Source organism: Cinclus cinclus, chromosome 11 (genome assembly GCF_963662255.1).
Source record: "Cinclus cinclus chromosome 11, bCinCin1.1, whole genome shotgun sequence".
NCBI lineage: Eukaryota > Metazoa > Chordata > Aves > Passeriformes > Cinclidae > Cinclus > Cinclus cinclus.
In genome coordinates, this window is record NC_085056.1 from 22,777,766 (window position 1) to 22,804,162 (window position 26,397).

Sequence of the window (26,397 nt, forward strand, 5' to 3'; positions counted from 1 at the left end):
AGCCAGTAGTGATGTTCTCACTGGTGGTAATGGGAACAGCTCAGGCCCATAACTGCAGCAAGAGGTCCTTAATGAGCACAACCTCAAGCAAGTTCATCAGCTGTCACTGCTCACATGAATAAAGTTCAGCTTGCCAGATGTTCTCCTTATTTTTGCATGTGATGCATGCATCACCTAACTCCACAGAACACACTCTTAAGTGACAGATTGACCACCAACAAATCACCGAGGCCAGGAACTTTTGTTTCCTCGGTGGTGCTGCAGAAGAGCACAAAGCCCAGTAGCTGCTGGGCAGAAGCACATTTCACCTGAGCTGTCCCTGAGCATCAAAGTACGGAGCCTTGTGTTTGTCAGGCAAGAGCTGTTGACCTGGTGACCAATCCTAATTGCTCCTGTTAAATCCAAAGTGCACCAACACATCTGCATAATTATTTCCAACACATTGCACAGAGTTTGTCTGGTGGGCCAAACAAACAGTTACCAGCCTGGATGACAACCCAGAGTCCCAGACTGCATTGCTGGTAAATACTCAGAAAGCTCCTGTTCTGCTTCCTTGATGTGCTCCTGATAAGGATGCTACATTTAGCTGTGATTGGATCCTTCACACTGTGCATGGCATCCTCCTTTTGGGTCTTGTTTCCAAAGTCACTGTATTCTCTGCATTTGCCCTCTGTTTCAGAGTGTGGACTGCTCCTTTTCTTAGAGCAGCTTCCATTGAAATGCTGATAAAATTTGCCCTTTCTAGGCTAAATCGGGATGTTATCAAGGTAAAATAAACCAAAGAACCACACTATAAATTCACAGTAATTATTCCTTGCTCTTCAAGGAAAAGTTAATTCTCCCTGTCTGATTCCTAGGCTGTAATCTCACAGGACAGGTAATGCCCTAACATTTGCATCTCTTGAAATGAGGTTTATAGGCAGCAGGAAAAGGGAAATTCCTGAGGCAGTCGGTGTCAAGTTGTGCATGCAAATAGCTCTTAAACTTCTCTGTGCTTTTCACAAACCATTCTCTGATGGGATTGCTGGCAGTCAGACCCTTGAGTCTCCTTGCAGGGGGCTGAATTCAGAGTACGGGGGACATGAGGTCATTTTATCCCACAGGATCTTTTGAGGGCTGGATCTCCTCAGAAGTGGGTCAGTAGCTGTTCCTGATCCTGTCTGTTCTGTCTGTCTTCTGTTGACTGTGATCTGTTTGCTCCCTGCTTGCCCAAGTGAGCTGAAGTGACCTGCACTGCAGAAGGAGTATCATCCCCAGATGTGGCCCTGAGTCCTGATCTCTGTCTTTGTGTTGCAGTCCTTTCTGCGTGATTCCAGACAGGGGAACTCTGGCCGCTGGTGACACCATGCAGGTGACAGTGGGATTTCACCCGCTGACGGTCGGTGACCATTCCGGGTCCCTGGTAGTGTGCTGCAACACAGGTGAGTGCTGGGCACTGCATGGGGCACAGGACAGTTCTCCACCATCACTCCCTGTTGTCCCATCCCCCTCGATTCCCTCTAGGTGTACCACCACCCCTGTTACAGCTTTACCCCAAAGAAATCTTGAGAACTCATTGGTGTTTAGGGGGTTGATAAAGTGGATCCCCTCTAACAGGGCTGGGATTTTTGGAATCCTGTTTTGCTGGGAGTTGCTGAGTAGAGGAAGGAGGAATCCTGATTCTCCACTATTGTGTGGCTATGCCTGGGTGCAGTTAAATTATTTTATTGTTGGGCAGTGCTGTATGTGAGGCGTGAGGTCTCCAGCACAGTCTCTCCAATGCAATGTATTCCTTGCACACCTCTGTCCCCATGTGCTGCTTCTCCATTGGCACGGACCCTTTTTCTGTTTTGGCCTCTACACACATATCTAGTTTCTGTCCAATAACATTTTCAGGCCCTCGAGTTCCTGTTTGGTGACAAATCAAGACAAATTTTTCCACGTCCCCATTTCCTAGGCCGCTCATGGATGTTGTAAATTTCTCACATCTATCTCCCATTTGATTTGTAGACTGAGGAATCCCATTCATTCTTCATATAGACGCTGCTCTGTACTTATTAATATTTCTTTTGTCCCTTTTAAATTTAATTTTAAATGGGTCTTGAGATCAGAACAATACAAAATATTTCAAGACTGATGTGGCTGTGGGTTTGGACAGGGAGATAATGATGATGATGATTTTCATGGTGTTAATTTTGTAGAGGTTTGTCATCTTGCAGAGCCGGGCTGGTTGTGTTTCCTCACCTGTGTCCCCTCCTGCTGTGGGCTGTCACTTCACTGGTTCCTCTGGGCCTCCTTTTTCTGCCCACATGCCCCCAGGCATATTTGCTTGTCAGCAACAAGGGGTCCAAGGGATCAGGAGAGACAGGAGTCTCGTGGGATGCCCAGGGGAGACCCTGGGCAAGGCCAGACTGAACAGGGCTCCTCAGCGTCACCTGGAGGGCTTTGATGCAGAAATCCTGGTGATCTGAGTGGGTCACCTGAGCACATCTGCCCAATCTCACTGTTCATACTGTCACCTTGGTGCCAAACCTCTACCAACGCAGTGAGAAATAAGGTGTTTGAGGAGGTGCCCAGAACATCCTCACGCTGTACACACAGAGCTGTCAGGATGTGATAAATGTACTGATCCATAGAATGGTCATTCAGCTAAAAACTGTGACACTTCCTTGTGCAAACTGTGGTTTGCTCAGCTCCTTGTGCTTCCATCAGCAACTGAGCTGAGCAAAGACTCCTCTTTGCTTTGTTCCAGGTGAAAAAGGTATCTGCACAAACCTTCACGGAGAAGCTGTAGATGTCAACGTTGGGTTGAGCGCCAATTCCGTGAAGGTTGAGAACACTTTCATCACCACATCAAACTACACAACCGTGCTCATCGAAAACAGGAGTAACATCACAGCCCACTTCCAGTGGAAGACTTTTCCTACTGAGGAAGATGAGAATAAACTGAAGAGAAGGTTGGTTTGAAAGATGCATTTCAGAGAGATACATGGCCCAAGACTAAATCTAACGTATGGCCTCAGGGGGGTGTTGGTGCTTTTGAATGGTTTAGGCCAAGTAAACCATCCCTGGCATTAGGATGTGTGTCTTGGGCTTCAGGAGCTCAGCACTCAGCATTCCATTTCCATTTATACTCCAGCTAAGGATATCATTTTGGGAAGGGAAGGTTGATTGCAGTGACTGGATTTCCTGAAGTTCTGATTGCGCTTTTGACTCTAATCTTCTTCCCACATGATTTGGCAACATCCTTAAACATTTCCTGAGTTGCCAGCCCCTCTTTCCAAAGGTGATACACCTACTTCCACACCCCCCCCCCCCCCCCCTTAGTTCCTTCAAAAGTTCCTTGCCCATCCAGGCTGGTTGTGTTCCCTGTCAGCTCATCTTTCAGCACACAGGGACAGTCTGTTCCTGTGCCTCCAAGACTTCTTTCTTGAAGTATGTCTATCCTTCCTGGACCCCTTTGCTTTTAAGGGCTGTTTCCCAAGGTACTCTCCAAACCCGTCTCTTGAACAGGCTGAAGTCTGCCCTCCAGAAGTCCAGAGTGGAAGTTTTGTTGATGCCTCTCCTTGTTTCACTGAATATTGAGAACTCTTTCACAGTCACTGTACACCAGACAGTGGTGAACAGATGAAGTTCATTAGTTCTTAGGGAATCTCCTGCTGATATCCAGTACCTGGGTCCCAGGGAGGCAGCAGACTTCCCTGTGGAATGGATCTGGTCAATACACAGGGCCCTCAGTTCCCCTTACAGGGGAGTCACCCACTACCACTACCCTTCTTTTCTTTTTCTTTTCTTCTTAGTACTTGAGGCTGTGATCTGTCTGACAGACAAAGTGCAACTGGGACATTCTCCAGACAGAATTTTTTCTTTAGTGTCATTTGCCTGACCCTCTGGATGCAGGGCCTCATAGCTATTCTGTCAGGGCACTGGGTAGGTGATAGGGGTCAGGATATAATTTTATTGCCTCTCCAATAGAGAGCCATTTCCATTCCCCACTGTCTCCTAGGTCTCCTCCTTCTGCCTGATTCTCCTGCTGAGCTTCTCTCAGGGTTGGAAGGGTGTAACTCCACCAGTTAATTTCTGTTTTGCTCTCCCTAATGCTCCTCAGCCTTTGCACTTCCTCCTAAAGCTTTGCCTCCAGACAGAGCAGATCATTCACCTGCTGACACTGCACGCAGGTGTCTTTTGCACTATCCTCTGATATTAACACCAGGCTCAGACCCTCCTTGCAGCCAGGGGCTGGACAGCTGAGTCCTTCCTGGGGGGTTCTGTTTGAGTTAGTACACTCTTGCTGGCAGAAGCAGCAATGGCTTTTGATCATTTGTAAACCATTGCTGGGGGGGGGAGGGGGGGGGGAAGAAAAAGAAGAAAGAAAGAAAGAAAGAAAGAAAGAAAGAAAGAAAGAAAGAAAGAAAGAAAGAAAGAAAGAAAGAAAGAAAGAAAGAAAAGAAAGAAAGAAAGAAAGAAAGAAAGAAAGAAAGAAAGAAAGAAAGAAAGAAAGAAAGAAAGAAAGAAAGAAAGAAAGAAAGAAAGAAAGAAAGAAAGAAAAAGAAAGAAAGAAAGAAAGAAAAAGAAAGAAAGAAAGAAAGAAAGAAAGAAAGAAAGAAAGAAAGAAAGAAAGAAAAAGAAAGAAAGAAAGAAAGAAAGAAAGAAAGAAAGAAAGAAAGAAAGAAAGAAAGAAAGAAAGAAAGAAAGAAAGAAAGAAAGAAAGAAAGAAAGAAAGAAAGAAAAAGGCAATCACCTCTCAACCAGCCAAAAGACACAATCCACTACACAACGAGGGTGGCTGGCTACACCCTTTCTGCTCAGCTGCTTGCATGAACTGAAGTGCAAAATTGAAAAAACACCACACAAACTGCTGTGCCAAAACTGCCATGTAAAAACTGCTGTGCCAAAACTGCCATGCCAAAAAACTGCCATGCCCAAAACTGCCTTGGCAGAACTGTTGTGCCAGAACTGCCATGTCCAAATTGCCAAGCTCCAGTTTCCTTTGGGTCAGGTTGCTCACACTCCCCAGAGTAATTTAAAATTGCCTCCAAAGCACCAGGAGATGGACCCTCACCCACTTGAATGGCTGGCAAGAGGATCCTTTAGTGCCCTGGACTTCTTGGTTTTCCACTGTTCTCTATCTACTTAGACAGCATCTCACTTCCATACAAGCTCCCCGTGCTAAAAGAAAATCCTCTTACCTTCTCTGGCTACTTTCCTGGGCTGTTGATTTCCATTTTCTCTCATTTGGCTGCCTCAGCCTGAATGCCAGTTGATCCACTTTTCCCTCTGAAGCAACTAGGTTTCCCCAGGGTAAATTTCCAACTGGTTTTGGTTTTGTGGGTTTTTTTCCCAGTTACATCTGTCCACATGCTAGTTAAACTATCACCAGGACATTTTCTCCTTCCTTCCTTCCTTCCTTCCTTCCTTCCTTCCTTCCTTCCTTCCTTCCTTCCTTCCTTCCTTCCTTCCTTCCTTCCTTCCTTCCTTCCTTCCTTCCTTCCTTCCTTCCTTCCTTCCTTCCTCCCTCCCTCCCTCCCTCCCTTCTTTCCTTCCTTCCTTCCTTCCTTCCTTCCTTCCTTCCTTCCTTCCTTCCTTCCTTCCTTCCTTCCTTCCTCCCTCCCTCCCTCCCTCCCTTCTTTCCTTCCTTCCTTCCTTCCTTCCTTCCTTCCTTCCTTCCTTCCTTCCTTCCTTCCTTCCTTCCTTCCTTCCTTCCTTCCTTCCTTCCTTCCTTCCTTCCTTCCTTCCTTCCTTCCTTCCCTCCATCTTAGGGATGGTTTTATCTCCAAGACCACTGTCCTGCTGTCACAGAAGCTTCTGAGATCTCAGAGCAGAGAGGACTTGTTTATGAGAGGAGGTAGTGCAAGATCCTTTCCCTCTCAGGACATTCTACTACCATGTACTGGCATGGGACCCAAAAAGCTCTGGATCATGAAAAGGTCTCTCCAGGAGTTTGCTGTCTCCCTCCTGCACAACAAAGTCCCTCGCTCTCTCAGAGCCTCTCTTTTCATCCATATAAAACCTTGAATGTCACTGAAGGGGTTCGGTGTCTCAATTAATTGATTTCCTTTGGAAGTGCTCTGGGATGCTCTTGTGAAAGACAGAGTAGGGAACAGGCCAGGTCCAAAATGGAAGAAACAAAGAGTGATGCTGGTAACACGTAGCTGCAACCCAGAATTGTCTCCCCTTCCCAGGGAAGTCCTGCAGTGGGCACTCCGTGATCTTTATCTGCCTCCCCCGAGCAGCTCAGGGGTAGGAAAACACAGTTGAGGTGCCTGGTGGATTCTCCCTCAGTTTTGGCAGAGGCTTTGAGCCAGGGGGTTCTTCTGAGGGGTGCTGGCTTTCCAAAACTCTCCTGAGCTTGCAAGTGTACAGTAAAACTACCTGCTGTGCCAGTGAACAAGTTATCCTCTCATTGATTTGGGACCCCCGTGGCTTGGGGTCAGCACTTGCTGGGGAGCTGCTGCTGCTCCTCCCCAAGTGCTTTGCTCTCCTGCACTCAGACTTCTCTCTGCAAATGCGTGGTTTATTAAATGATCTGCTGGCTTTGTCTCTCCCTGTGGATGCAGGCAGTGCTATTTTCTGCAGCCACTGACAGAGGTATCGCTGGAAAACTTCATTGAGGAGAAGAATATAGAGCAGGAGAAGGGCTATTGTGAAGATAAAACTGCCCTTGTGAGCCACACAGTCCAGGAGGAGATGGCAAAGGTGCAAGAAGACCCCATGCTGTTCTCCGATGACATTTTTTCCATTGAACCAGTGGTAAGTGATAGCATTTTCCTCCTCTTCCTCCTCCCTCTCTTCCTCCTCCCACCCTCCCTCCCCATCCTCCTGGATGCCGATGCACTCACTCAGCAGATCCTCAGGTGGATCCATGTGCTGGGAGGAAAGACATCAAGTCTCTGGTGTGGCTGCAGAGCTCGCTGCTAAAAGCAGTTCTGCCCTGCAGGCTCAAGGCAGGGAGCCTGACAAGGCTGAGCTCTGCTGCCAGGGCTCCAGCTCAAGGGCACTCGTTGCGTGTCCTTGCACTGTCCACAGGGTCCAGTTCTTGTAGGTACGTGGTGTGCAGGGTTTAGCAGAGGGTGTTGGAGCTCTGCCAGTTCCCATCTTGACCTGAAGCATGCAATGGTTTGCTGGGAAAAGGAGGCCAAATTCAGCCCAAGGTTAATCCTAGAAATGCCAATCCCTTCCTGCATCCATGACTTGCACTATTTCTGAGTCTCCCTTCCTGTGTCATCTGTGAGCCTGGACTCAAGGCTGGAAGGTCTAAATGGGCCTTTTGAGTTCTCTTGCACACAGGGACAGAAAGCCTTTCCTGTTTGTGCAAGCAAACCCCCATGTCCTCCCATCTGCCAGAGCCCTGATTCTGAGTATTGGTATTGTGAGAGATGATGAATGCCTGGTGCCTGCACAGTGCAAAATCCCTTCTCATCCTGGAGTAAACCCTAGAATAATGCCAACCTCCGCTTTCTTTCAGAACACGTGAAACTATTCTTTTTATTTCCAAGGAAGGGGATCATGTTCTCTTCTTGAGAAGAGCCACCAGTGCACAATGGCAGTTCCACACTGCTGTAGCTGACAGCAGCATGATGTGACCAAGAGCTTGTGTCAGAGCAGTAGGATTGTTGTGGAGAGTGGGAGCTGATCAGCTGAGCATTAACACACACTTCCAGCACTGTGTTGAGCTGGGTTTGGAGTGTTTCCTTGGGCTCCTTGTGTTGTTCATTCATCATTGATGCTCTAAATAAAGGCTTAGAGGACTGAGGTTGAAAACAAGAAATGTGAAGTTGGAAGATTAACGTTTTGCTGTCTCTTTGTGCCTTAGGAGGGAGAAATTGGGCCGAACTGTTGCACCAAAATCAAGGTGACCTTTAAACCTGTAGAAGCACTGGAGTATCGAAGTGTGGCTTACTGCAACATCTCAGGTACAGCTCCTTTCCCCTGCTTGTCTCACCCACAGTGAAGCCATGGTGCAAGCCTGAGCCCGCTGGGCTCCCCTGTAACTGCTGGGAAGAGTCCCTGCTCAGCAAGGCAGAGCTGGCACATTCCCACTGGCCCTGCAGCTTCCAGGGAGTCTCTCGTGCAAGGCCAGGGCTCAGAACACCTGTGTCTGGATTACTGATCCCAGAACAACCAGGCAGTGCAAGGAGACGTTTTCATGCCATGACTTTGCCAGCATTTCCACAAAGGCCAAAGAGCTACAGAGCAGAACAGCTTTAGTGAACCAGCACTAAGCCCCTCTAGACCACTGACCTCCAGGATGGGTCCATTTGACATGGATCCATCATCAGGCAGTAGGAGCTGAGTTAGAAATGTGCTCCCTGCCCCTGGATCACATCCCACTGCCCAGACACCAGCAGACCAGAGGTGGCTGAGCCCTGCTGAGCCCAGGGTGTTTGTAGAAGGACCACCCTCAGCCAGCAGCTTCTTCTCTCCCTGTGTGGCAATTGTCGCCTTGCAGCTCTGTCTGTGGAAATAGAACAGAGTGCCGAGTGTCAGAAGTTGAGGGCTTTGGCAACAAAGTCGTGTGCTACTGGGCTAGACAGTTTGGCAGTTGCCAAACCATGAGCTTTGTGCCTTCATTGAATGGATTTCAAAGCTCCTCTAAGCGCATGGGAAAGAAGCCATAGAATCATAGTATGTTAATGATATTAAGGATGGAATGGACCTTAGTGGCAAGACCAGGTAGCTCCAAGCCCCATCCAGCCTGGCTTTGAACACTTTGGGGCTGGAACCTCCACAACTCTCCTGGGGAACCTGCTCCAGTGTCTCCCCACCCTCACAGTACAAAATTTCTTCCTAATATCTAACCTAAACTTCCTTTCTTTCAATTTTCCCCATTACTTCTTGGCCTGTCACTACAAGACATCAGGGATGTTTTAAACTCGGCAGATGGGTGGCTAAAATTGGAAAGCAGCCCAAGGAATGGCTTAGAAATTGGAAGTCAGCCCCAAGGAATATCTCCCAAGGGAAGAGAAGAGTCCAGATCTTCTCCTGTAGCAACAGGAGCTGGTTGCATCTAGCTCAGAGTCAGGGACTAGCATTGAGGCAGCCTGGAAAACGCAGTATAACAGAGAGAATTATTGTACTGAAATGGACATCTCTCCCCAGGCCGAGAGAGCAGGCTGCCCCTGCACCTCATAGGGGAAGGCCAAGGACCCTTCGTTGAACTCAGCTCTCATACACTGAACCTTGGGAACATTTTTGTCAACACCCCCTACGTCTATGAGGTGAGCAGCAGGCCTAGGGATGGATCCTGATGGCTCCTGAGGCAGCAGCAAGCCTGGTGGATCTGTGGAATTCCTGCCAACCTGGCTAGTTGTGAGCAGGGAATATTTGATGTACTGGTCAAATCTGGGAGGTCAGGAAGGTGTGTCTGTTGTTCATGAAACCCCAATCCCTGCTTTTGTGTGGCCTTCCTTGGGGATCAGCTGGGAGGCTTCCTGCAAAACAGCCCCCTGGCATATGAAACCAGCACTGGGTTCAAAAAGCTGCATGTTCAGAGGCTTTTGTGGCAGCTCCAGACACAAGGCACCTTTGTACTGAGCTGTTCAGAAGCAGCTGGAACAAACTGGCTACGTTTGAGCTTCGGTCCATTGCAAACGATTTTCAGTCAGGTGTCTCCTGCTTATTCCTGGAAGTCACAGGAAAGCCATCCAGCCCTCTGGCTCAGTGCTGGCCCTTTCAAAGGGCTTGGCAGTTCTTCCCTTGCTGACCAGTCCCGCACCACACTTCAGCCTTGGTGCATCTCTGACTCTAGAAAGAGAAGAGTGTTCCTAGGAATAAAGCAAAGGATTTTTCTACCTATTTGCCTTCCCCCTCCCCGCCACAGTAGTGTCAAGTTTGCAAAAGAAAACGGAGAACAACTAAAAGAGGTAAAAAATGAGGCACTACATCATGCCAGACACTTTCAAGAGCTTGGCTGTGGAAGGGAAAGACATGCTGAGTTTTCTTACCAAAAGATGGTTCTGTCTATACATTTTGATGCTGATGCCTCATTTTCAATGTATTGTTTTCATGATATGGGACAAGGTGAATGAGTAGATGGTACTGCTGGAGCTCTGTTAACTGGGGCAGCAGCAGCAGCTCTGTGGTGATTCACTGTGCAGCTGCAATCACCCCATGCTGCTCTCAGGGCCAGGTCTGAATGAGCTTGCTGATGCTGACCAGAGGTGGACTGCTCTGTGTCCATGGGATAGCCCCAGAGTGACTCTGGTTATGTGGAGTTACCACTGCTTTGCATGCAAACCCAAAGGCAGAACTTGTCCTGTTGTATTTTTTTTGATTTCTGCCATTCAGCATCACAAAGCATCTTCTGCTGCTTTTTCTGGGTGTTAATTGTGTCATTAGACAACAATTCACACAAAGGGAAGACTGCACGTGCATTTCCGTTTTGCTTTCTTGCTGCTGCAGGTGAAACTGATTAACCAAGCACCTATTGATGCTCCCTTCACCTATATCTGTACAACTGCAAACGTGGGCTACTGCTTCAAGTTTGCACCTGAGGAGGGCATCATTGCACCAGGTGGGATCCAGACCATCCAGATCTCCTTCAATGCCACCGTACTGGGGAGGTTTGAGGAAGAATTCCAGTTCAGTGTGGCTGGATCTCCTATGCCTGCAATCCTGACAATCAAGTAAGGACTCTGGGAGCTTGCTGGGCACATCTGTAGCTGTCTCTGGGACATCCCCCACCGACCTCATTTTGGGGTCAGGAAGAGAAGAAAAGTGCTGCCTGAGGTCCTCATCTCTGCTCTGATTGTGGCATTGCCTTAGGGGGGAGGTGCCTGCTGCCCTGTGTGCTACCTGAGAGCTGGAATGACACCTCCCTGCAGGGATCTCCCTCTGCCTTGGGCCATAGCAGGCAGTGGGAGGGATCAGCTTTGGGCAGTAGCTGCTCTGGGATGTCCCACCTGAACACCCAGCAAGGCTCCCAGGGCTTTGGAGATGGGCCAGCCTGGGTGATTCTGCACCAGCAGCAGTGATTTTAAAAAACTTCTGTGAATAATCCATCCCAAATGGGCAGCAGCAGCCTCACCTCACCTCTCATGGCCATGCTGTGGGGGACAATCTGTGCTCCCAACTCCTGTGCAGAGAGTGCTCTGGTACCTCCTTTCCACAGCCAGGAAAGGGCTGATCCCGTGGGCTGGTGCCATTGCAAGAGATAATCCTGGTCCAGTAGAAGGGAGAAGGGGTGATAACAGGGGAGGCAGAGCTCAGTCCTCAGGACCACAGCAGCATGAGGGCTTGTCCCTGCTAGCCTGAGCCATGTGCTGGAAGGATGATGTAGTGTAAGCAGGAAAGCTGATGCTGGCTGCACTGGAGCTTTGGAGCTGGGCTGTTGCTGTTGGGAGGCCCTGGATCAAGGCAGCAAAGAAACAAAAACAATCTGCAGTCCATTATACCAATGAGATAAGGGAGATGGATAAAAAAAGGACAAGCAAGTGATCACTTAGCAAGAGAAAAGTGGTGAGTAGGTCTTCCCACAGTAGAGAAACAATTATGCTGGCTTTGTCTTTGGAGTACTGCTTTTTTATTTTGGAAATTAAGAGGGAACCATCCACCATCAAATGATTGATTCTCCTCTGTCCCTCCCCCAAAGTGGTCACAGGATGTTATTGCATAAGCAGCTTTCTCCTTGAGCAAGGGCAGGTGTGCCCTGTTGAGGTGTGTAGAGCAGAGCCAGTGGCAGTCCCGTGAACACAACAGAAGGCACAGTTCACAGGTCCTGGATTTTTAACCAAAGGCCGAGTGGGCATTGATTGGCATCAGCCATGAAATAAACTCGTGAGTGTCGTGCAGCTTCAAGTGCTGATTTCAGTGGATGTTGGGGCCTGTCTGCTGAGTTCAAGCACAGCTGAGGTGGTGTGGTAGATTCAGGACATCCACGTCCTGAACGGATGAAGTGCAGTAGCTGTTGGCTGTGCCAGCTGGTGCACTGGTGACAAGCTGATCCTTTCCTGAAGCGATGCACTTCACTGGGCTCCTCTGAGAACGAGCTGTGCTTTTGGAGCCCCGAGCACACTTGCTAAAAACAAAAAGTTGCTGATAAAACAGGCGAAGGGCAGGTCTTTGTATGGAAATCCGAGGGAAGGTTTACTGGGTCTTGAAGGCAGTCCAGGGACAAAGACAAAACTGGGTTGAGGGCAAAGGGTTAACTATGGGACGAAAGAGGCGCGTCCTGAGGATCAAGCTCCTATAGGGACAGGGAAAAGCAGTGCAGAGGAGGGGCAGCCAACCAGGGGAACCAATAGGGTAACAGGGCTGGAGCAATATGGGCATATCAGGAGCAATAGCGATCAGGAGAAGGGAGAACATTCTAGGAGGAATAGCAATGAGGTGAACAGGCGCTGGACAGGGGTGGAACAACTCTACAAGCCAAGAGAACTTCAGACATCAGCATGTGCCTGCAAAGGCCTATGGGAGGGAGGCACTTCTCACCCCAGCCTGGAGGGGTGTTTCTCCCTGCCTGCTCCTGCTCCTCCAGAGCTGAAGCGGCACAGCCCCAGTGGCTGACTCCTGAGCCTCCGTGCTTTCCTCTAGGATTCATCTGTTGACTGGGTAGAATTGTTGCTGCTGTTTCCAGAGAATTCTTGAGGCTCCCTTGACTCCATGTCTCAAAACTCTGTAATGATTGTGTGGGTTAAAATCTGCTGAGAAAGTTCCTCCATGGGAACACCAGTTACAGTTAAGAAGCAGCAAAGCAGGGAACCTGTGGCTGGAAAGGCTGGTTACAGAAGTTTGTGGGGACACCTTTATGTCTGTCATCTTACAGATGGGGAATCTGAGGCACAGAGCCATGTCTGGGTGTGTGTTCAGGGTCCTTCATGGGACCACCAGCAACTCAGGGGCTTTTCCTGCCTGCCCTGTGCCCAAAGCCCCATCCGTGGCTGTGGCTGCTAGCCACTTGGGCTTTAGCTGCCTCCTGTCCACATGACACTGTGCTGAGCACATGGTGGTGTGTTGATCTGAAACCCACAGTGCCCCCGACTAGGTTTTCTGCCCCCAAGCCACTACAGCCAGACACTTTGCAATTGCCTTTAACCAAGCCATTTCCTCCTCATCGCAGGGGACATGTCTGTGAACCGACTGTACACTTCAACGTCGATGAGCTCGACTTCGGTGACATTTCCTTTGGTGAGTGTTCCCTGGGCTTAGACACAGCATGAGGGATCTGTGCATTCCAAAGTGGAACGCTTGAACGTGAAGGCATCCGTCACTCATGTTCTACCACTGCAGCAGCCTCTTCAGGGTGTGAACTCCAGGGCTGCTGGTGCCTCAGGTAGCATTTTGCCATTGTGAGATCAAATAGTACCAGGGAATAGAAAGGCAGTATTTTCTGGTGTCTCCGTCCTGGTTTAAAAGACAAGATGTCTGCCAAGAAAGGAGGGAATCTTGCTGAATGGGAAGATGTGGAATTCCAGGGCTTCCAGGCAAAACTATGGGAAAAGGAATGACAGTTCTTTACTAGAATATAGCAGAACAGCACAAACAACAAGGCAGTAACAGAAGTTTCCAACCTGCCAAGTACTGTTTTTCCCCTTTGGTATAGTTATGATCACAGGCAGGAGGAGCTGTGGGATCTGGCAGGGCAGTGATCCCCTCCCAGCTGGCAGGGAAGGTGTGGGAAGGGAAGGTGTGGGAAGGTGTGGGAAGGTGTGGGAAGGGAAGGGAAGGGAAGGTGTGGGAAGGGAAGGGAAGGTGTGGGAAGGTGTGGGAAGGGAAGGGAAGGGAAGGGAAGGTGTGGGAAGGGAAGGGAAGGGAAGGTGTGGGAAGGGAAGGGAAGGGAAGGGAAGGGAAGGGAAGGGAAGGGAAGGGAAGGGAAGGGAAGGGAAGGGAAGGGAAGGGAAGGGAAGGGAAGGGAAGGGAAGGGAAGGGAAGGGAAGGGAAGGGAAGGGAAGGGAAGGGAAGGGAAGGGAAGGGAAGGGAAGGGAAGGGAAGGGAAGGGGAAGGGGAAGGGGAAGGGGAAGGGGAAGGGAAGGGAAGGGAAGTTCCGGGAAGGGGAAGGGGAAGGGGAAGGGAAGGGGAAGGGGAAGGGGAAGGGAAGTTCCGGGAAGGGAAGTTCCGGGAAGGGAAAAGGGAAGGGAAGGGAAAAGGGAAGGGAAGGGAAAAGGGAAGGGAAGGGAAAAGGGAAGGGAAGGGAAGAAGGAAGGGAAGGGAAGAAGGAAGGGAAGAAGGAAGGGAAGGGAAGAAGGAAGGGAAGGGAAGAAGGAAGGGAAGGGAAGAAGGAAGGGAAGAAGAAAGGGAAGGGAAGGTGTGGGAAGGTGTGGGAAGGTGTGGGAAGGGAAGGGAAGGGAAGGGAAGGGAAGGGAAGGGAAGGGAAGGGAAGGGAAGGGAAGGGAAGGGAAGGGAAGGGAAGGGAAGGGAAGGGAAGGGAAGGGAAGGGAAGGGAAGGGAAGGGAAGGGAAGGGAAGAAGGAAGGGAAGAAGGAAGGAATTGTGCAAACTCACGGGCAGCAGGGGATCTCGGCAGTGCCAAACAGCAGCAGGCAGAAGCAGGGAAGGCAGGCGAGTTTGATGATGGTGCTGAGCTGCAGCCTAGTGAAGTGCTGGGGACAAGCACTCAACCTCCCACAGCACCACAAGGCTGAGCTTCCCCATCCCTGAGCGGAAGGAAGGAAAGGTCCGCTCCCTGCAAAACCTCAGGTCCCACTTCAAAACTGCCCATGGCATCATGCCATAACTCCCAAAAAACCATGAACAGAAAAACCCACCCCCCCACAGCCAAAACCCCCCAAACCCCTATCCCCTTCCCAGACCGAGAGGGAAATTCACTACAAAGGCTAAACCCGTAACAATGAAGTTCATGAACTTTTCAAGAAAACTAATTGCCTTTCCTGAGCTGCTTCTTCCCCACTCTTCATCACCCCTGAGGCACTTGTTAAGTTGCTTTTTGAATCAATGAAGCAAGAAAGGCAACAGGTTCTGTAATAGCAGATTCTTGCTGCTTAATCCGATTTCATTCCTGAGGTCTCTTCAGCTGAAGGCAGCTGTTGTAGTTTTGCTTCTTTTTAACTGTTGATTGCTGTCTGCATGTGGTAACCTCAGTCTCATTGGAGTTTTTGAAATCTGTGTTTGTCCTTCTTGTGGCCTCTCTTGCCTCCCTGCTGGAGTCACTGCTGGAGCTGGCACTGATCACTGTTGATGTGCACAAAGAAGCCCTGGGCTGTGCCACAGTTGTTTTTTCCCCCCATCTGTGTTCAAATGACTCTTGGTGAGCAGGCCTGGAGAGAAGTCTCCTCCCCACCGAGCTGGCCAGCCAAGCCAGATGTCCACTGCAGAGCAGGTTGTGGCTGGTGTCCGGGCTCTGCAGGACATCCTCACCGTAGCAGCGTGCACTAGAGGGTGAAGTGCCGCTACCTTCCTGAAAAGTGCCTTTAGTAGAAGGCGGTCAGGCAGGCACACAAACACACACTAAGTCCACACGGCCGCAAGGAGCAGAAAGGAGCCCACGGAGAAAAGACGAGAGGGATCCTCTGTATGGAGTTCTGATGGAGGTTTATTGTAGCCACACACCAAAGGGGTCCAGGAGCAGAAGAGCCAGAAAAAAGGAGGGTCAAGGCTTAAGTACAAGGCAAGAGGGGGCAGAGTAGAACACGAGGGTCCAAGGGGGTGAGAGCACAGGGGCGGTACAAAGGTGGGGCAAAGGGCAACAACTAACAAAGAAATGGGGGTGGAACACTGTGGAAAATTTGGGCCAGTGGGTAAAGAGGGAAAGGAGAACTTTGCAGAACTGGGGAGGACATTAGGGATGACATAACTGGGGTACATTAACATAGAGGAGCAAAGAATTGTGGGGAGAATCCCTTTTTGTCACCCTGGGTTAAATGCCCTTTAGACGTCTCCTTGTCTTTCCTTCCAGGGCATGGAGATTGGTATCTCCCTGGCAGGCCCCTGGGTCTCCACGCTTCACCATGTGTGGCTGTATCTCTGGCTTTCCAGCAGGGAAAGCAAATCTCAGAGCTAAAGCGGGGTAAACACTTGCAGGCAGCAATCACAGGGAGCAGCACGGGTGTGATGTCTGGGTTTTTTGGGATGAGGTGGGACATGTTACTAATTGCTAATCTCAAAGCAAGGCTCGGGTTTGCCTCCAGCTGAGTGGGCTCTGAGATGTCACGTGCTCAGTGTGTTTGGCCCAAACCAAGAGATGCCTTAAGGATCCTGCAGAGAGAAACTGCATTAGGGTGCTTTGCATCATATTCCAGTTCCTGATTCCATCCTCACTTTCTTTGAGGTAGCTTCTCTCAATGACGACTCACTGTTTATGTATCTTAAAAATTGTGGGAGTGTTGGCAGACTTAACAGGGAATTTTACAGCTTGGATTTTCAGAGTAAATGCTTGGTGTGGGTGCACACTCATCAGTGGAAAATAACTGGTGCTGGTTTGGGGCAGGTGAGGGAGCTCCTCCCCATCAGAGAGAAGCTTGCAATACTCAGCAGGGCTAAGAGTGGGCATTTTCAAGGCTGCAGTTTGGAATTAGCATCAAAGAGAACTAAATGACAATTAATTTCTCATGCAGCTTCTCGGTGAGCTGTAGTTCAGACAATAAAGTGCTGAACTCCAATGACACTTTAATCCTACCAGGATATGCATACCAGGAGTCATGACATAACTGGTGCCTAAATGGAATTTTATGTCCTTTTCCTAGGCTTTCCCTACACCATGACCTGTTGCCTCACTAACCCCTCCCCAGCATCCCTGAGGTTCAAGCTCCGCATGTCTGACGATGGCACTCAGCCTGCTGTTAGTAGCTTTGATCAAATACACAAGCAGAGTGACCCATCCTGGAGGCAGGGAATTCATTTTTATGTGGAGCCAAGGGAGTTTACAATGAATCCCAGCCAAGGGACCATCGCTCCCCAGGGACACCAGGATATCAAGGTATGGGAAGAATCCAGCTGAAGCTTCACTGCAGTGTGGGAGGGCTTTAGCTCTGCTGCCAGCTTTGAGCATCGTGTGGGTGAGATCTGCACTGGCGTGAGGCCTCTGTTAGCTGGGTTAATCGGGACGCTCCTGAAGAAGCACTGTTTTGTTTCCAAAATCATACGCCGAGATCACATACAAACAAAAAACTCTGTAGCTATGAACTGCCCAGCACCTGCTGGGCCACACTTTGCCCTCAACTTCCTGCTGTAAAGCTGATTCTGTGCAAGTCAGCAGATTTCCTCTGCATTTATGTCATTGTAGTGAGATGAAAAATTTGCCCCTTAATTTGAATACAGTGGTGTGTAGAGCTTTCGTCTAATGTTTTAATTTATTTGACCTATACCCTGATAGCAAGGTGTGTTTAACAAATCTGGTATCGCCAGGAGTCTTTTGTTACTCTCAGAGACTGTGCTCTACACATGGACCAGCAGAAGAATTAAGGCAAAATCCTCCCTCTCCTTTAGCATGAAAAAAGAACTGGAGGATATCACACGTGGGTAACGAGCTTTTGTATGGAGGAATTTACTCCTCTCCTCTCCTCTCCTCTCCTCTCCTCTCCTCTCCTCTCCTCTCCTCTCCTCTCCTCTCCTCTCCTCTCCTCTCCTCTCCTCTCCTCTCCTCTCCTCTCCTCTCCTCTCCCACCAGGTGACCCTGTGTTCCAACACCGTGATGGATTTCTGCCGGAGAATGCTGGTGGACCTGGAGGGTATTGGCAATGGAGTGGCATCAGTGACCATCATGGCCAGGTACCAGCACTTCCCTGGCCTCCCCCAGCACGCTGCCTTGACCTGGATTTTCTGGCTGGAGCTGCCAAGGAGACGTGTTGTTTAATGACCTCATGTTCTGCCCAGCCGGATGAGAGAACAGCAGTGCTTGGAAAGCAGCCTGTGCTGAAAAGCACCCCTGCTCACAGCCCAGCATGGTCCTGGGCCTTTTTCTAAAGGGACCAGGAATGATGTGATTTATTGGCCTGGTTTTTGGTGCTTGAAGTGGAAGAAATTTCCCGGGGGACTCCTCTCGTCCTTCCTGCAAGAGGTGGAGTTGTGCTGGGTTGTAACCAACCTGCACTGGTTTGGGACACACCAAGCAGCTTGCTGAGAGTCAGGGCCTGGTTCTGTTAATGAGGGCACGTGACCGTGGGGAAGTGGCTCACAGCAAGAGTGGTGAGGGCAGGATCTTACAAGGGGGAAACAGCCCTTGAAGTGACAGGCCAGCTCTTGTTTTTCTCCTTGCCTCTGCTTCCCATTTTGAGCGTTAATGTTCTCAGACTAAAACCAAAAGTTGTTCTTGCTGCAGCTGCATTCCATTCTGCTATGCTGCCGCAGGCGTCAGTTTAATGACAAGAGAGATGCAGTTCCCTGGTGCTGTTCCCTCTCCCAGGCAGAGCCATCCAGTCAGTGCCTGGGCTGCAGTTTTTTTAAGCACGTGCAACTGGGAACAGGCATAGACCTGTGGATTGAAGGACTGAGGGAGATGTAGGAACTGGGAAGGGGTGATCACCCACTCTGCAGGACAGGTGGTGTCTCATGCCCTCCAAGGTTAGGGCAAATTGTTGAGTTCTCAGGAAGGGCAACAGTGCCAAGGGAGAGAAGGGAGTCATTTTTATTGAGACACTAGAGTCGTGTGTTCCTTGAGCCTTGGTGAGCACTGATCCTTGTTGGGAAGGCTCCCCCAGAGCTCATGGATCACTGGAACTGTTACAGGAGTCCTTGTAAGCCTTCTTGGGTAAAGGAGGGGCTGAGGCAGCTGTGGGACAGCTGTGCTCTGCTTGGGGCACTTGGCAGTCTCTGGGTGCTGCCTCTCAGGATTTGCCCCTCCTTGACAGGACTGCTTGAGTGGGAAGACTTTGAAGGCAATTTATCAGTGTCGGGCTGTTAAACGTCTATTTGACAGTGACAAACGTGTTATGCTCCATTTCACAATCTTTGAGGGTAAATGTTCCCCATCCTCTCAGTATCTCTGATTCCCCTGGGGTCATCTCATTGCCCAGATGTCTCGTTCCTGAGCTGCGAGTGTACCCTCACGTCCTGCTGTACGATGAGTGCCGCCTCAAGGTGCCCTACGAGAGGAAGTTCCTCGTTGTGAATAACACCGACCTTCCTGGCTGCTACGGGCTTATTCCCCAGGTTTGGCATCACATGCACCTCCTTCTTGCAAATATTACTGAGGAGATTATTCCAGGGGAAAAGGGTTTGGATAAGTCCTTGCTGGTTTCTATTCAGTCTTAAAGATCTGCTGAGAGCAGGATCCTACCTGAATGTAAACTTTAGGATGCAGTGTAATCTCCTGAGGAAACAGTTTATGTTTTAGTCTTCAGGGTCTTTTCTTGTGGGACACCTTAGAGGGCTGTGAAAAGCTGCTGCACACACACACACCCATGCCTGTGTTGGCAGCCTCCTTGCAGGACCCCCTGAGGATGCTAAGCCTACAATTCTTGCATCTTGTTTCTGCCTTTTATCTTTGCCCTGGGGATTTTTAAAAATGTGTGTAAGTTGCCGTTGTGGTGGATGTTAAGGAGTTTAAAGTTTATTCAGACATCCCTCTGAAGTTGCATTTGATTCTGTCCCTTCTAGAAACGCAAGGAGGACACTCCTGTGTTCTACTCCAGCCCCAAACCCTGTGGGATTGTCCAGCCTCACAGCATTGAAGAGATTCCAGTTATAATCGAAGTCCAAACATTGGGCGAGCATCGCACCAGTGTTCTTATCAGCGTGTTTGGGGATGAGAGAAACCCACGGGTGAGTGCAAGGGGAGATGTGTGCCTTTGTGCAACTCGTCCTGGCAGGCTGCAAAGGGTATGGGGATTGTTCTGGGGAAACCAGGCACAGGCTGCTTTGGAGGACAGGAGGGATTGGTGGCATAAACAGCTCATGCCTTATAGGTGGTAATCTCAGTGTCTGACACAGAAAGTAGCTCATCTAAGCTGGAATCGAGGATAATTCTAGTTAATTAACCTTTCAAATGCTAGTAACTTTGGAAACATCTGTTATAAAATGTCTTATCTCTCTGAACACAAAAGAAGATGTCAGAAGACTTCTGGGAACCTTGAGCTTTCTCTGAAAGAAAGGAAATGTGACATTTGAAGAGTTGTTGCAAGGATTTCAACTTCCATTAAAACCTATGCAAATGAGGATGCCAAATTCCCTGGATGGCACCAATCATCTGAACCTGGGCCACTGTGGCCCTGCACAGAAATCAGTCACCAGGAAGGACTGGCAGTGCAGGCTGTGCCAGTGAACCTGAAGTTGGACAAAACAGTTGTTTCAACTCTCAGGCTGCTTACCTTTTAAGCTGAGTCTCTCCCCACCACAATAACTAGTTGTTCAACTGTCTGCCTGGTCTTAACCTGACATTTCTTCCAAAGCTTTTCCCTTGGGGCCAATAATTTGTACTTCGAAAGTTTGTCTTTACCTTGACCCTTTTGAATTAGGAGGTGAATGTGTAACTTTGTTTTCTTTTCCAAAAGCCCAGCATTTCAGCAGGAGAGTGCTAGCTGTCCCTAAAGAAAGTAACTTAGGCAGTGTTGAGCTGCTTAAGCTTTTCTAGGTTTCCCTGTTGAGGTTTGTTTTGGTTTTTCAAAAAATCTTTCTTGCTTGCTTCCTGGAACAGAGACAAGAATTACAGAGCACTGGACAGCTGGCAGACATCTACCCGAGTCCAAGGCTGATAGAGTTTGGCATGATCCCAGCACTACAGCCTAATTCACAAACTTTTACCCTCTTCAACAAACGTCTTGTCCCTACAGACTTCAGGGCAGAGATAGTAAGTATCTGTGGGGCTGTTTTCCAGGGAAATTGACTGGTCAGTAGCAACCATTACTTGGTTTTTAGATGCAAGCTAGATCGCCCTGTGTGAGAGGAGGCAAGATACTCCAATATTCCATCTGAGCGAGGCAAGAGAAACCTGGCTCTGGAGGTTTTAGCTGGGGCACCGCTCAGTGAAATCAGGGGCAGAGATGCTGGAGCACAAATTAGTCTGGGTTGTGTTGACAAGTTCTCCCTTAATTTTATGGAAGGCCTTTAGCTGGGTGTGTCACAGTTTTGGAGCTCTGAGATCAAGAGAAACCTGTGGTCCTTTGCTCCCCGGAGCGCATGGATCGCCGTAATGGTTTCCCTACATTTCCCTAGGGGTTCCATCTATCCATTTGCTTTGTGCCAAACTGCTGTTACTAGAGGAGGGCAGGCTACAAGGTCTGTCCTCAGACTGCTTGCGGGGAGGCAATTTTCACAGCTCCTGTGGGTCGAGCCAGTTGTGCTGTCCACACAAAGACATGTCTGGGGGTTGTGCACCCCCACATCCTATGGTCTCTGTGCCTGACACGGTGCCAGAGCTGCTCAGCCAGCTCCCGAGCCCATGCCCAGAGTGGCTGCTCCCCGACCAACGCTGGGCTGGGTAGCAGGAGGGCAGGGCTTGCTCTCTACAGCACGCAGATACGTGGAAGCGTGGAGGACAGAGGCAAAGAGAAGACAGGGATCTTCCCTGTGGAACCCAAGGCAGCCTATTCCAAGGAAGGCCCAGGCACAATAGACACAGACACTGAGTGTGCAGGAACTTTTATACAGGGGAGGTTCTAGGGGAGGGTACAAATCCTCAAGCAATAGGGGGAAGATTGGGGAGGAGCACAAGGCAGGGTTTACAATGCTTTAACCAATGAGGAAACACAGGGAGAGGGAGCAATTCAAACAAACCCATGGGGCTTCAAAGCTTAGGGGATTGCCCAAGGGGATTTCCAAAGCAGGGGCTTGGCACAAGGAGGGATTGACAGCTTGGCAGGGGGAAGGGCAAAGAACATTCCACAGCAAGGGGCAGGTACAATGTGGGATTGACAATTCAGGAGGAGGAGGGACAGAGAACATTCTGTAACAAAGGGGAGGTCTTAGGGAAGATTGACAACTGGGTAGGAGGGTACAACTTGGACTAGACCAGCAATAGAGGGGGGAACAGGGGCAAACCATTAAAGAAAAAACACACCGCAACATGTGCCGCTGAAGAGCATCTTTGGGGACCAGCTGCAGAGAAAGGCAGCTCCTCAATATGTGGAGGTTGCATTGGGCAGAAGGAGCTGGGGCTACTCCCCAGGCAGGGGGAGCAGGGCTGGTGCAGCCAGTGGAGGGCTTGTAGGCTGGGGCTGGGACTGGGGGGATGACTGATGGAGGGGGTGATCTGTGAGGGGGTTGAGATTTGTTCTTCTTCACGTTGGGTGTGTTGAACTTGTGGAGCTGGTTAAAACCTGATACTACGGACTTGTTTGAGTCTGTGGATAAAGCATCAGGCCGTGTGGGAGAGTCCAGGCTCAGCCTCCTGGGCCAAGGAGGAGGGCCATGAACTTTCCTCTTGCTGCTTTTCCATCTGTTTGGGGATAAATGTAACCTTAAAGTGAGGGATTTTTCCAGGACAGCTTTCTCTAGCTCCACAATGAAATTCTGCTTTCAGCCTGTGCAGGGAGCAATGCACCTTGGCTGGGTGGGCCTGGCGTGTCAAGGATGGGTTTCACAAGCTCGTACCAGGGCCGGACCTGCAGAGCTGTGTCCGTGCAGCTGTGCTGCTGCAAGGCCTTTCCTCCCTGCCTGGGGCACCTTCCCACTCTCTTGCCCAATCCATGAAGTCCATGAGAAAGCAGATGAAGAGAAGAGTGGTGGGAAGAGTGGGCCATGTCCACACGGCGCATGTTATCCAGTTTCCTTTTTGCTTCCTGCTTTTCTGCCCTGCTGTAACCATTCAGAGGTGAATTTTCCAAAGCAGAGGGCACTGGGGCACCTCTCTACAGCTGATGATAAGTGGGAAGTGAGGGCTTCAGTCCTTCAGGGGATGTTGAGAAGCACTGATGGCCCCTTGGGAAAGAACAGTTTGGTGCTGGGGTTTTGCTGAACTGGTTTTGCGGAGTTAATTCTTCAGGCTCTCCGCAGTATCCTCCAGCTCTGTGGTTTCTGGAGTGGGATTTGAGCAGTCCTGGCTTCCTCTGGCCTCGAGCCTTTGTAAGAAGCCACGAGAGACAAAGCAGCTTTCCTTGGCACATAGTGCAGAGAAAGACTGGGGAAGGAACAGTCTCCTGTGGAGGAGTGTGCCGTCGGTCAGGCAAAACTGGGATAATTAGGAGAGTCTGTTAAAGGAGGGGGAAATACAGGTTGTATAAGCTCTGCTGTTTCCCGATACTATAGCTTAAATTTAGGGAAATTAAGCCCTTACGATTTTTTATCCTCCCCTCTTTATTCTTTCCTTTTCTTATATCCCCCAGAACACCAGGGTGTGTCATTTCCATCCTAAATGCGTAATATGCTTTTCTTACAGGCCTGCAAACCCCACTGCTATGTCATTGAACCCAGAGAAGGAGTGATCCCCGCTACGGGTGATATTCCTGTGACCATCACAGCAACCTTGGATGACACTGGGATTTTTGCTGACACTATTCAGCTTTTCATTGGGAACAGCCTTTGGACCACCTTCATGTTGCTGGCTGTGGGCACCGGCACCACAATTGTCATGGACAAACCATTCGTCCCAGAGCTCAGCTTGGGACACCAGTTCAGGTAGGAGATCCCTCCACTGCCACCTCTCCTCCTGTCTCAACAAGGAGCAGTTTTGCTGTAGTTCTTCAGAAAAGATCTTCTTCAGTTTACAAGCCCTGACACCTTCCCCAAAGGCAGAGACTCCTTTAGAAACATGGGATGGCCAGTTGAATGTTGTTAGATACCCTCAAAAGCCACTGAAAGGGAAACCAGTTGCTAAATGGCCAGTGAATTGTTTTTAGTTCTCATACATTGTCCTGACTTGACCAAGTAATGCTCTCACAGAACAAAAGGTTCTGAAATGGTGCCCAGATGAGGCAGTCCCTCCATGTGGCTGAGGGACCAAGGGAAGATGGCATCACAGCCTTCCCTTCCAAAATGGTGCCTCTCAGGCAAGCAGGGGCCCTGGGAACAAAGAGACAAGAAAGAGGGTGAGAACCCCCAGCAGGAGGGCAGGAGCTCTCAGAGCAGTTCCAGAGGCAGATGGAAACTTGCTGGTTTGTGTGGGGTCCACAGCACCGCTGCTGCCGCTTCCTTGTGTTGTTCGTGGGCTCTGCTGCTGCCCTGCTCTGCCCAGGACCTCACTTGGTTTTTTGCTGCCAGCAGAGTTTGCAAAGTTCACTTTAAAACAGCTTCTAATTGCGAAATGGATACCAGTGCAAAAGTTTCTACAAATGGCTACCAGTGCAACCCAAAGGTGCTATGAACCTGGAGGAGAGTCCCTGCTGCCCTGGTTTCCGGTCCTGGAGCAGGCAGATCATTTTTACCAGCTTGCTGGGATCATCCAGAAAGTGCCTCTGAGCTGGCTTTTAAAAATGCCTGCAATCACACCCCCACACACAAAAGGTCCCCAAGTGCAGGATCTCAAAGATTCAGTAACGGTTTTGGACCTACAATACAATTATACAATATACAGTCACAGTATGAAGCACCCCAGAACAAGCATTTTGGAGGAAAAACCAGGTCCTGAAGGGCACCTTATCAGACACTGTTTCTGATCCACATTAAGAGTTGGAAATGCAGACAGTCTCCAAGCTATTAACACCTCAGACTGCTCACTGGGAGCACTCTGTTGACCAAGGAAATAGCTACTCCCATACTGTTTTCCATCCTGGCCTCTATTCTAGGCTCGTTCCCTGTATTTGTCGGTTCAAAGTAACAAACAGGGGCCACCATTTCCATCGGCTCTTCTGGAGTGTGGAATGTCACAGCCCCCCTAAGAAGAAGGGCCAGAGCATCCCAGCCCTCAGCAGCCCCCTGGCCGAAGATGATTGCCAGAGCCCCAAAGGCACCAGCCCCGTGTTTGGGCTGGAGCCACTGTCGATGGAGCTGCAGCCAGGCGAGTCTGTGGACATGGTGCTGCGAGGCTTCTCCCCCATCGAGCAGGTGAGGTCCCCACCAAGGGCTGAGCCTGGGGAGCCATCAGATGCCCTCCCCTGGGCTTGTTCCACATTCCTAGACACTTGCCTGGGGAAATGAGCAGGGGCCTTCAAGAAACTGGTTTAAGGCCACACGTTCCTGTGGCAGCACCAGTTGCTTTCCTTGCTGGCCACCATCAGACCAGCTAAGGCTTTCTTGTGATTCCACAGCTACAAAACCCAGGGCTGATCCCAAAGCAGGGGCGGAAGGAAATGTTGCCCTTTTGAGGCAAACAGTGTTTCATGCTTAGTCAGCAAAGAAGGGCAGAGAGATAATTTAGACTAGAAGCCCAGAAAGAAAGTGAATTTAAAAAGTGCCAAGCACTTTATCTGGGGTAAGAACAGAATAAAACATAAGCTGTGTGAAGGGAGGGAGTTTCTCACAGGTGCCTTTTGTGGTTTTTGGGTGCACTGTTAGGGACAACTGAGTGGAGAATAAAGAAGCTGCCTCACAGGAAGAAAAAGGCACAGTGGCCATAACTCTAAGGCAACAATAGGGCCTGTGGTGGGTGGTGGGTGCTGAGCCAGGGCAGGGCATTGTCTGGATGCTCTGCCACCACCCAGCAGTGACAAGAGACCCTTGCATGCAGGAGGTGCAGGAATATGTGATGTGTGAAGCTGTCACTGGGACAGCCAGCAGGACAGAGAAGATAATAGAAACAACCATTACCTGCAAGTTTATTGATCCCTCCATAGAAATATCAGCCAGACAATTCTCTTTCTGGGTGGAGAAGGTAAGTTTCTGGATTGCATCCTGACATTTAACAGCATGGCTGAGGGGGGGTGTGTGCTTGTGTTAAAGCCCCTCTTTACCCTTCCTGAGGCACTTTGTGAAGTGACTGAAGATGCTTTTAGGGATGAGAGTGGTATTTAACTTCCCCAACGTAAAATTGCAGTTACAGCTTCACTGCCATGGGGGATTGTGGCCACTTCCAGAGAAATGCCAGTCTCTCTGCTCAGTGTAAAGGGAGGTTTTTCAGGAACCTCCAAGGCACAGGGATGTCTGTACCCCGATGCTGTAGGGAGGCTGGGAAAAATGGAGATTCCTGTGAATTCCTCAGGCTGACAAGGAAAAACCCATCATCTCCTGTGTCTCTTTGCCTTCTCTGCTGTTGGCATGGATGCTTTATGATATAGCTATATGGTATAGCTCTGTGCATTTCCCTGAGCCTCACCTGCTTCAAAGGACCTCCAGACATCCTGCAGCTGCAGCGATGATAACACTGAGGCAGAGCAGGTGTCCTTTAGTCTCTGGATCCCAACTCCAGCATCACCTTTTCCTCTCCTGACAGTTGTCTGAAAAAGAGAGGATGTTTCATTATTTGGTGTCTGTAGTTTCAGGCCTCTCTTCCAATTCCTAGGCTTCCACTGAAGTACAGAATCCCTGGAACAGGCAGTTCAGGTGTAACTAGAAGCTTTTCAGCTCTCCCTGATTCTGCCTGGCTTCTGCTTGATGCCACACACACAAACTGATTCATTGCATGCCATGGCACAGCACCTGCCTGATATCAGTACATGCAGAACTAGTTTCCCAAACTCTCTGGTTTCTGTAAACCGTGCAGGAAGCCCATCACTATGGA

General features: G+C 49.7%; 1 protein-coding gene across 1 annotated transcript in view; it reads left to right on the top strand.

Moving 5' to 3' along the window:
• Window positions 1-26,397, top strand: part of LOC134048166 (hydrocephalus-inducing protein homolog) — a 75,798-nt gene that overhangs the window by 10,980 nt on the left and 38,421 nt on the right. Inside the window, exons 7-22 of the mRNA XM_062499766.1 lie at window positions 1,297-1,427; window positions 2,741-2,936; window positions 6,537-6,729; window positions 7,793-7,892; window positions 9,079-9,197; window positions 10,381-10,604; window positions 13,037-13,104; window positions 16,616-16,710; window positions 17,358-17,390; window positions 17,539-17,639; window positions 18,884-19,019; window positions 19,467-19,631; window positions 23,182-23,420; window positions 24,527-24,785; window positions 24,859-24,931; window positions 25,451-25,551. Coding sequence (XP_062355750.1) covers window positions 1,297-1,427; window positions 2,741-2,936; window positions 6,537-6,729; window positions 7,793-7,892; window positions 9,079-9,197; window positions 10,381-10,604; window positions 13,037-13,104; window positions 16,616-16,710; window positions 17,358-17,390; window positions 17,539-17,639; window positions 18,884-19,019; window positions 19,467-19,631; window positions 23,182-23,420; window positions 24,527-24,785; window positions 24,859-24,931; window positions 25,451-25,551 — 2,233 coding nt within the window. The remainder of the gene's footprint in view (window positions 1-1,296; window positions 1,428-2,740; window positions 2,937-6,536; window positions 6,730-7,792; window positions 7,893-9,078; window positions 9,198-10,380; window positions 10,605-13,036; window positions 13,105-16,615; window positions 16,711-17,357; window positions 17,391-17,538; window positions 17,640-18,883; window positions 19,020-19,466; window positions 19,632-23,181; window positions 23,421-24,526; window positions 24,786-24,858; window positions 24,932-25,450; window positions 25,552-26,397) is intronic.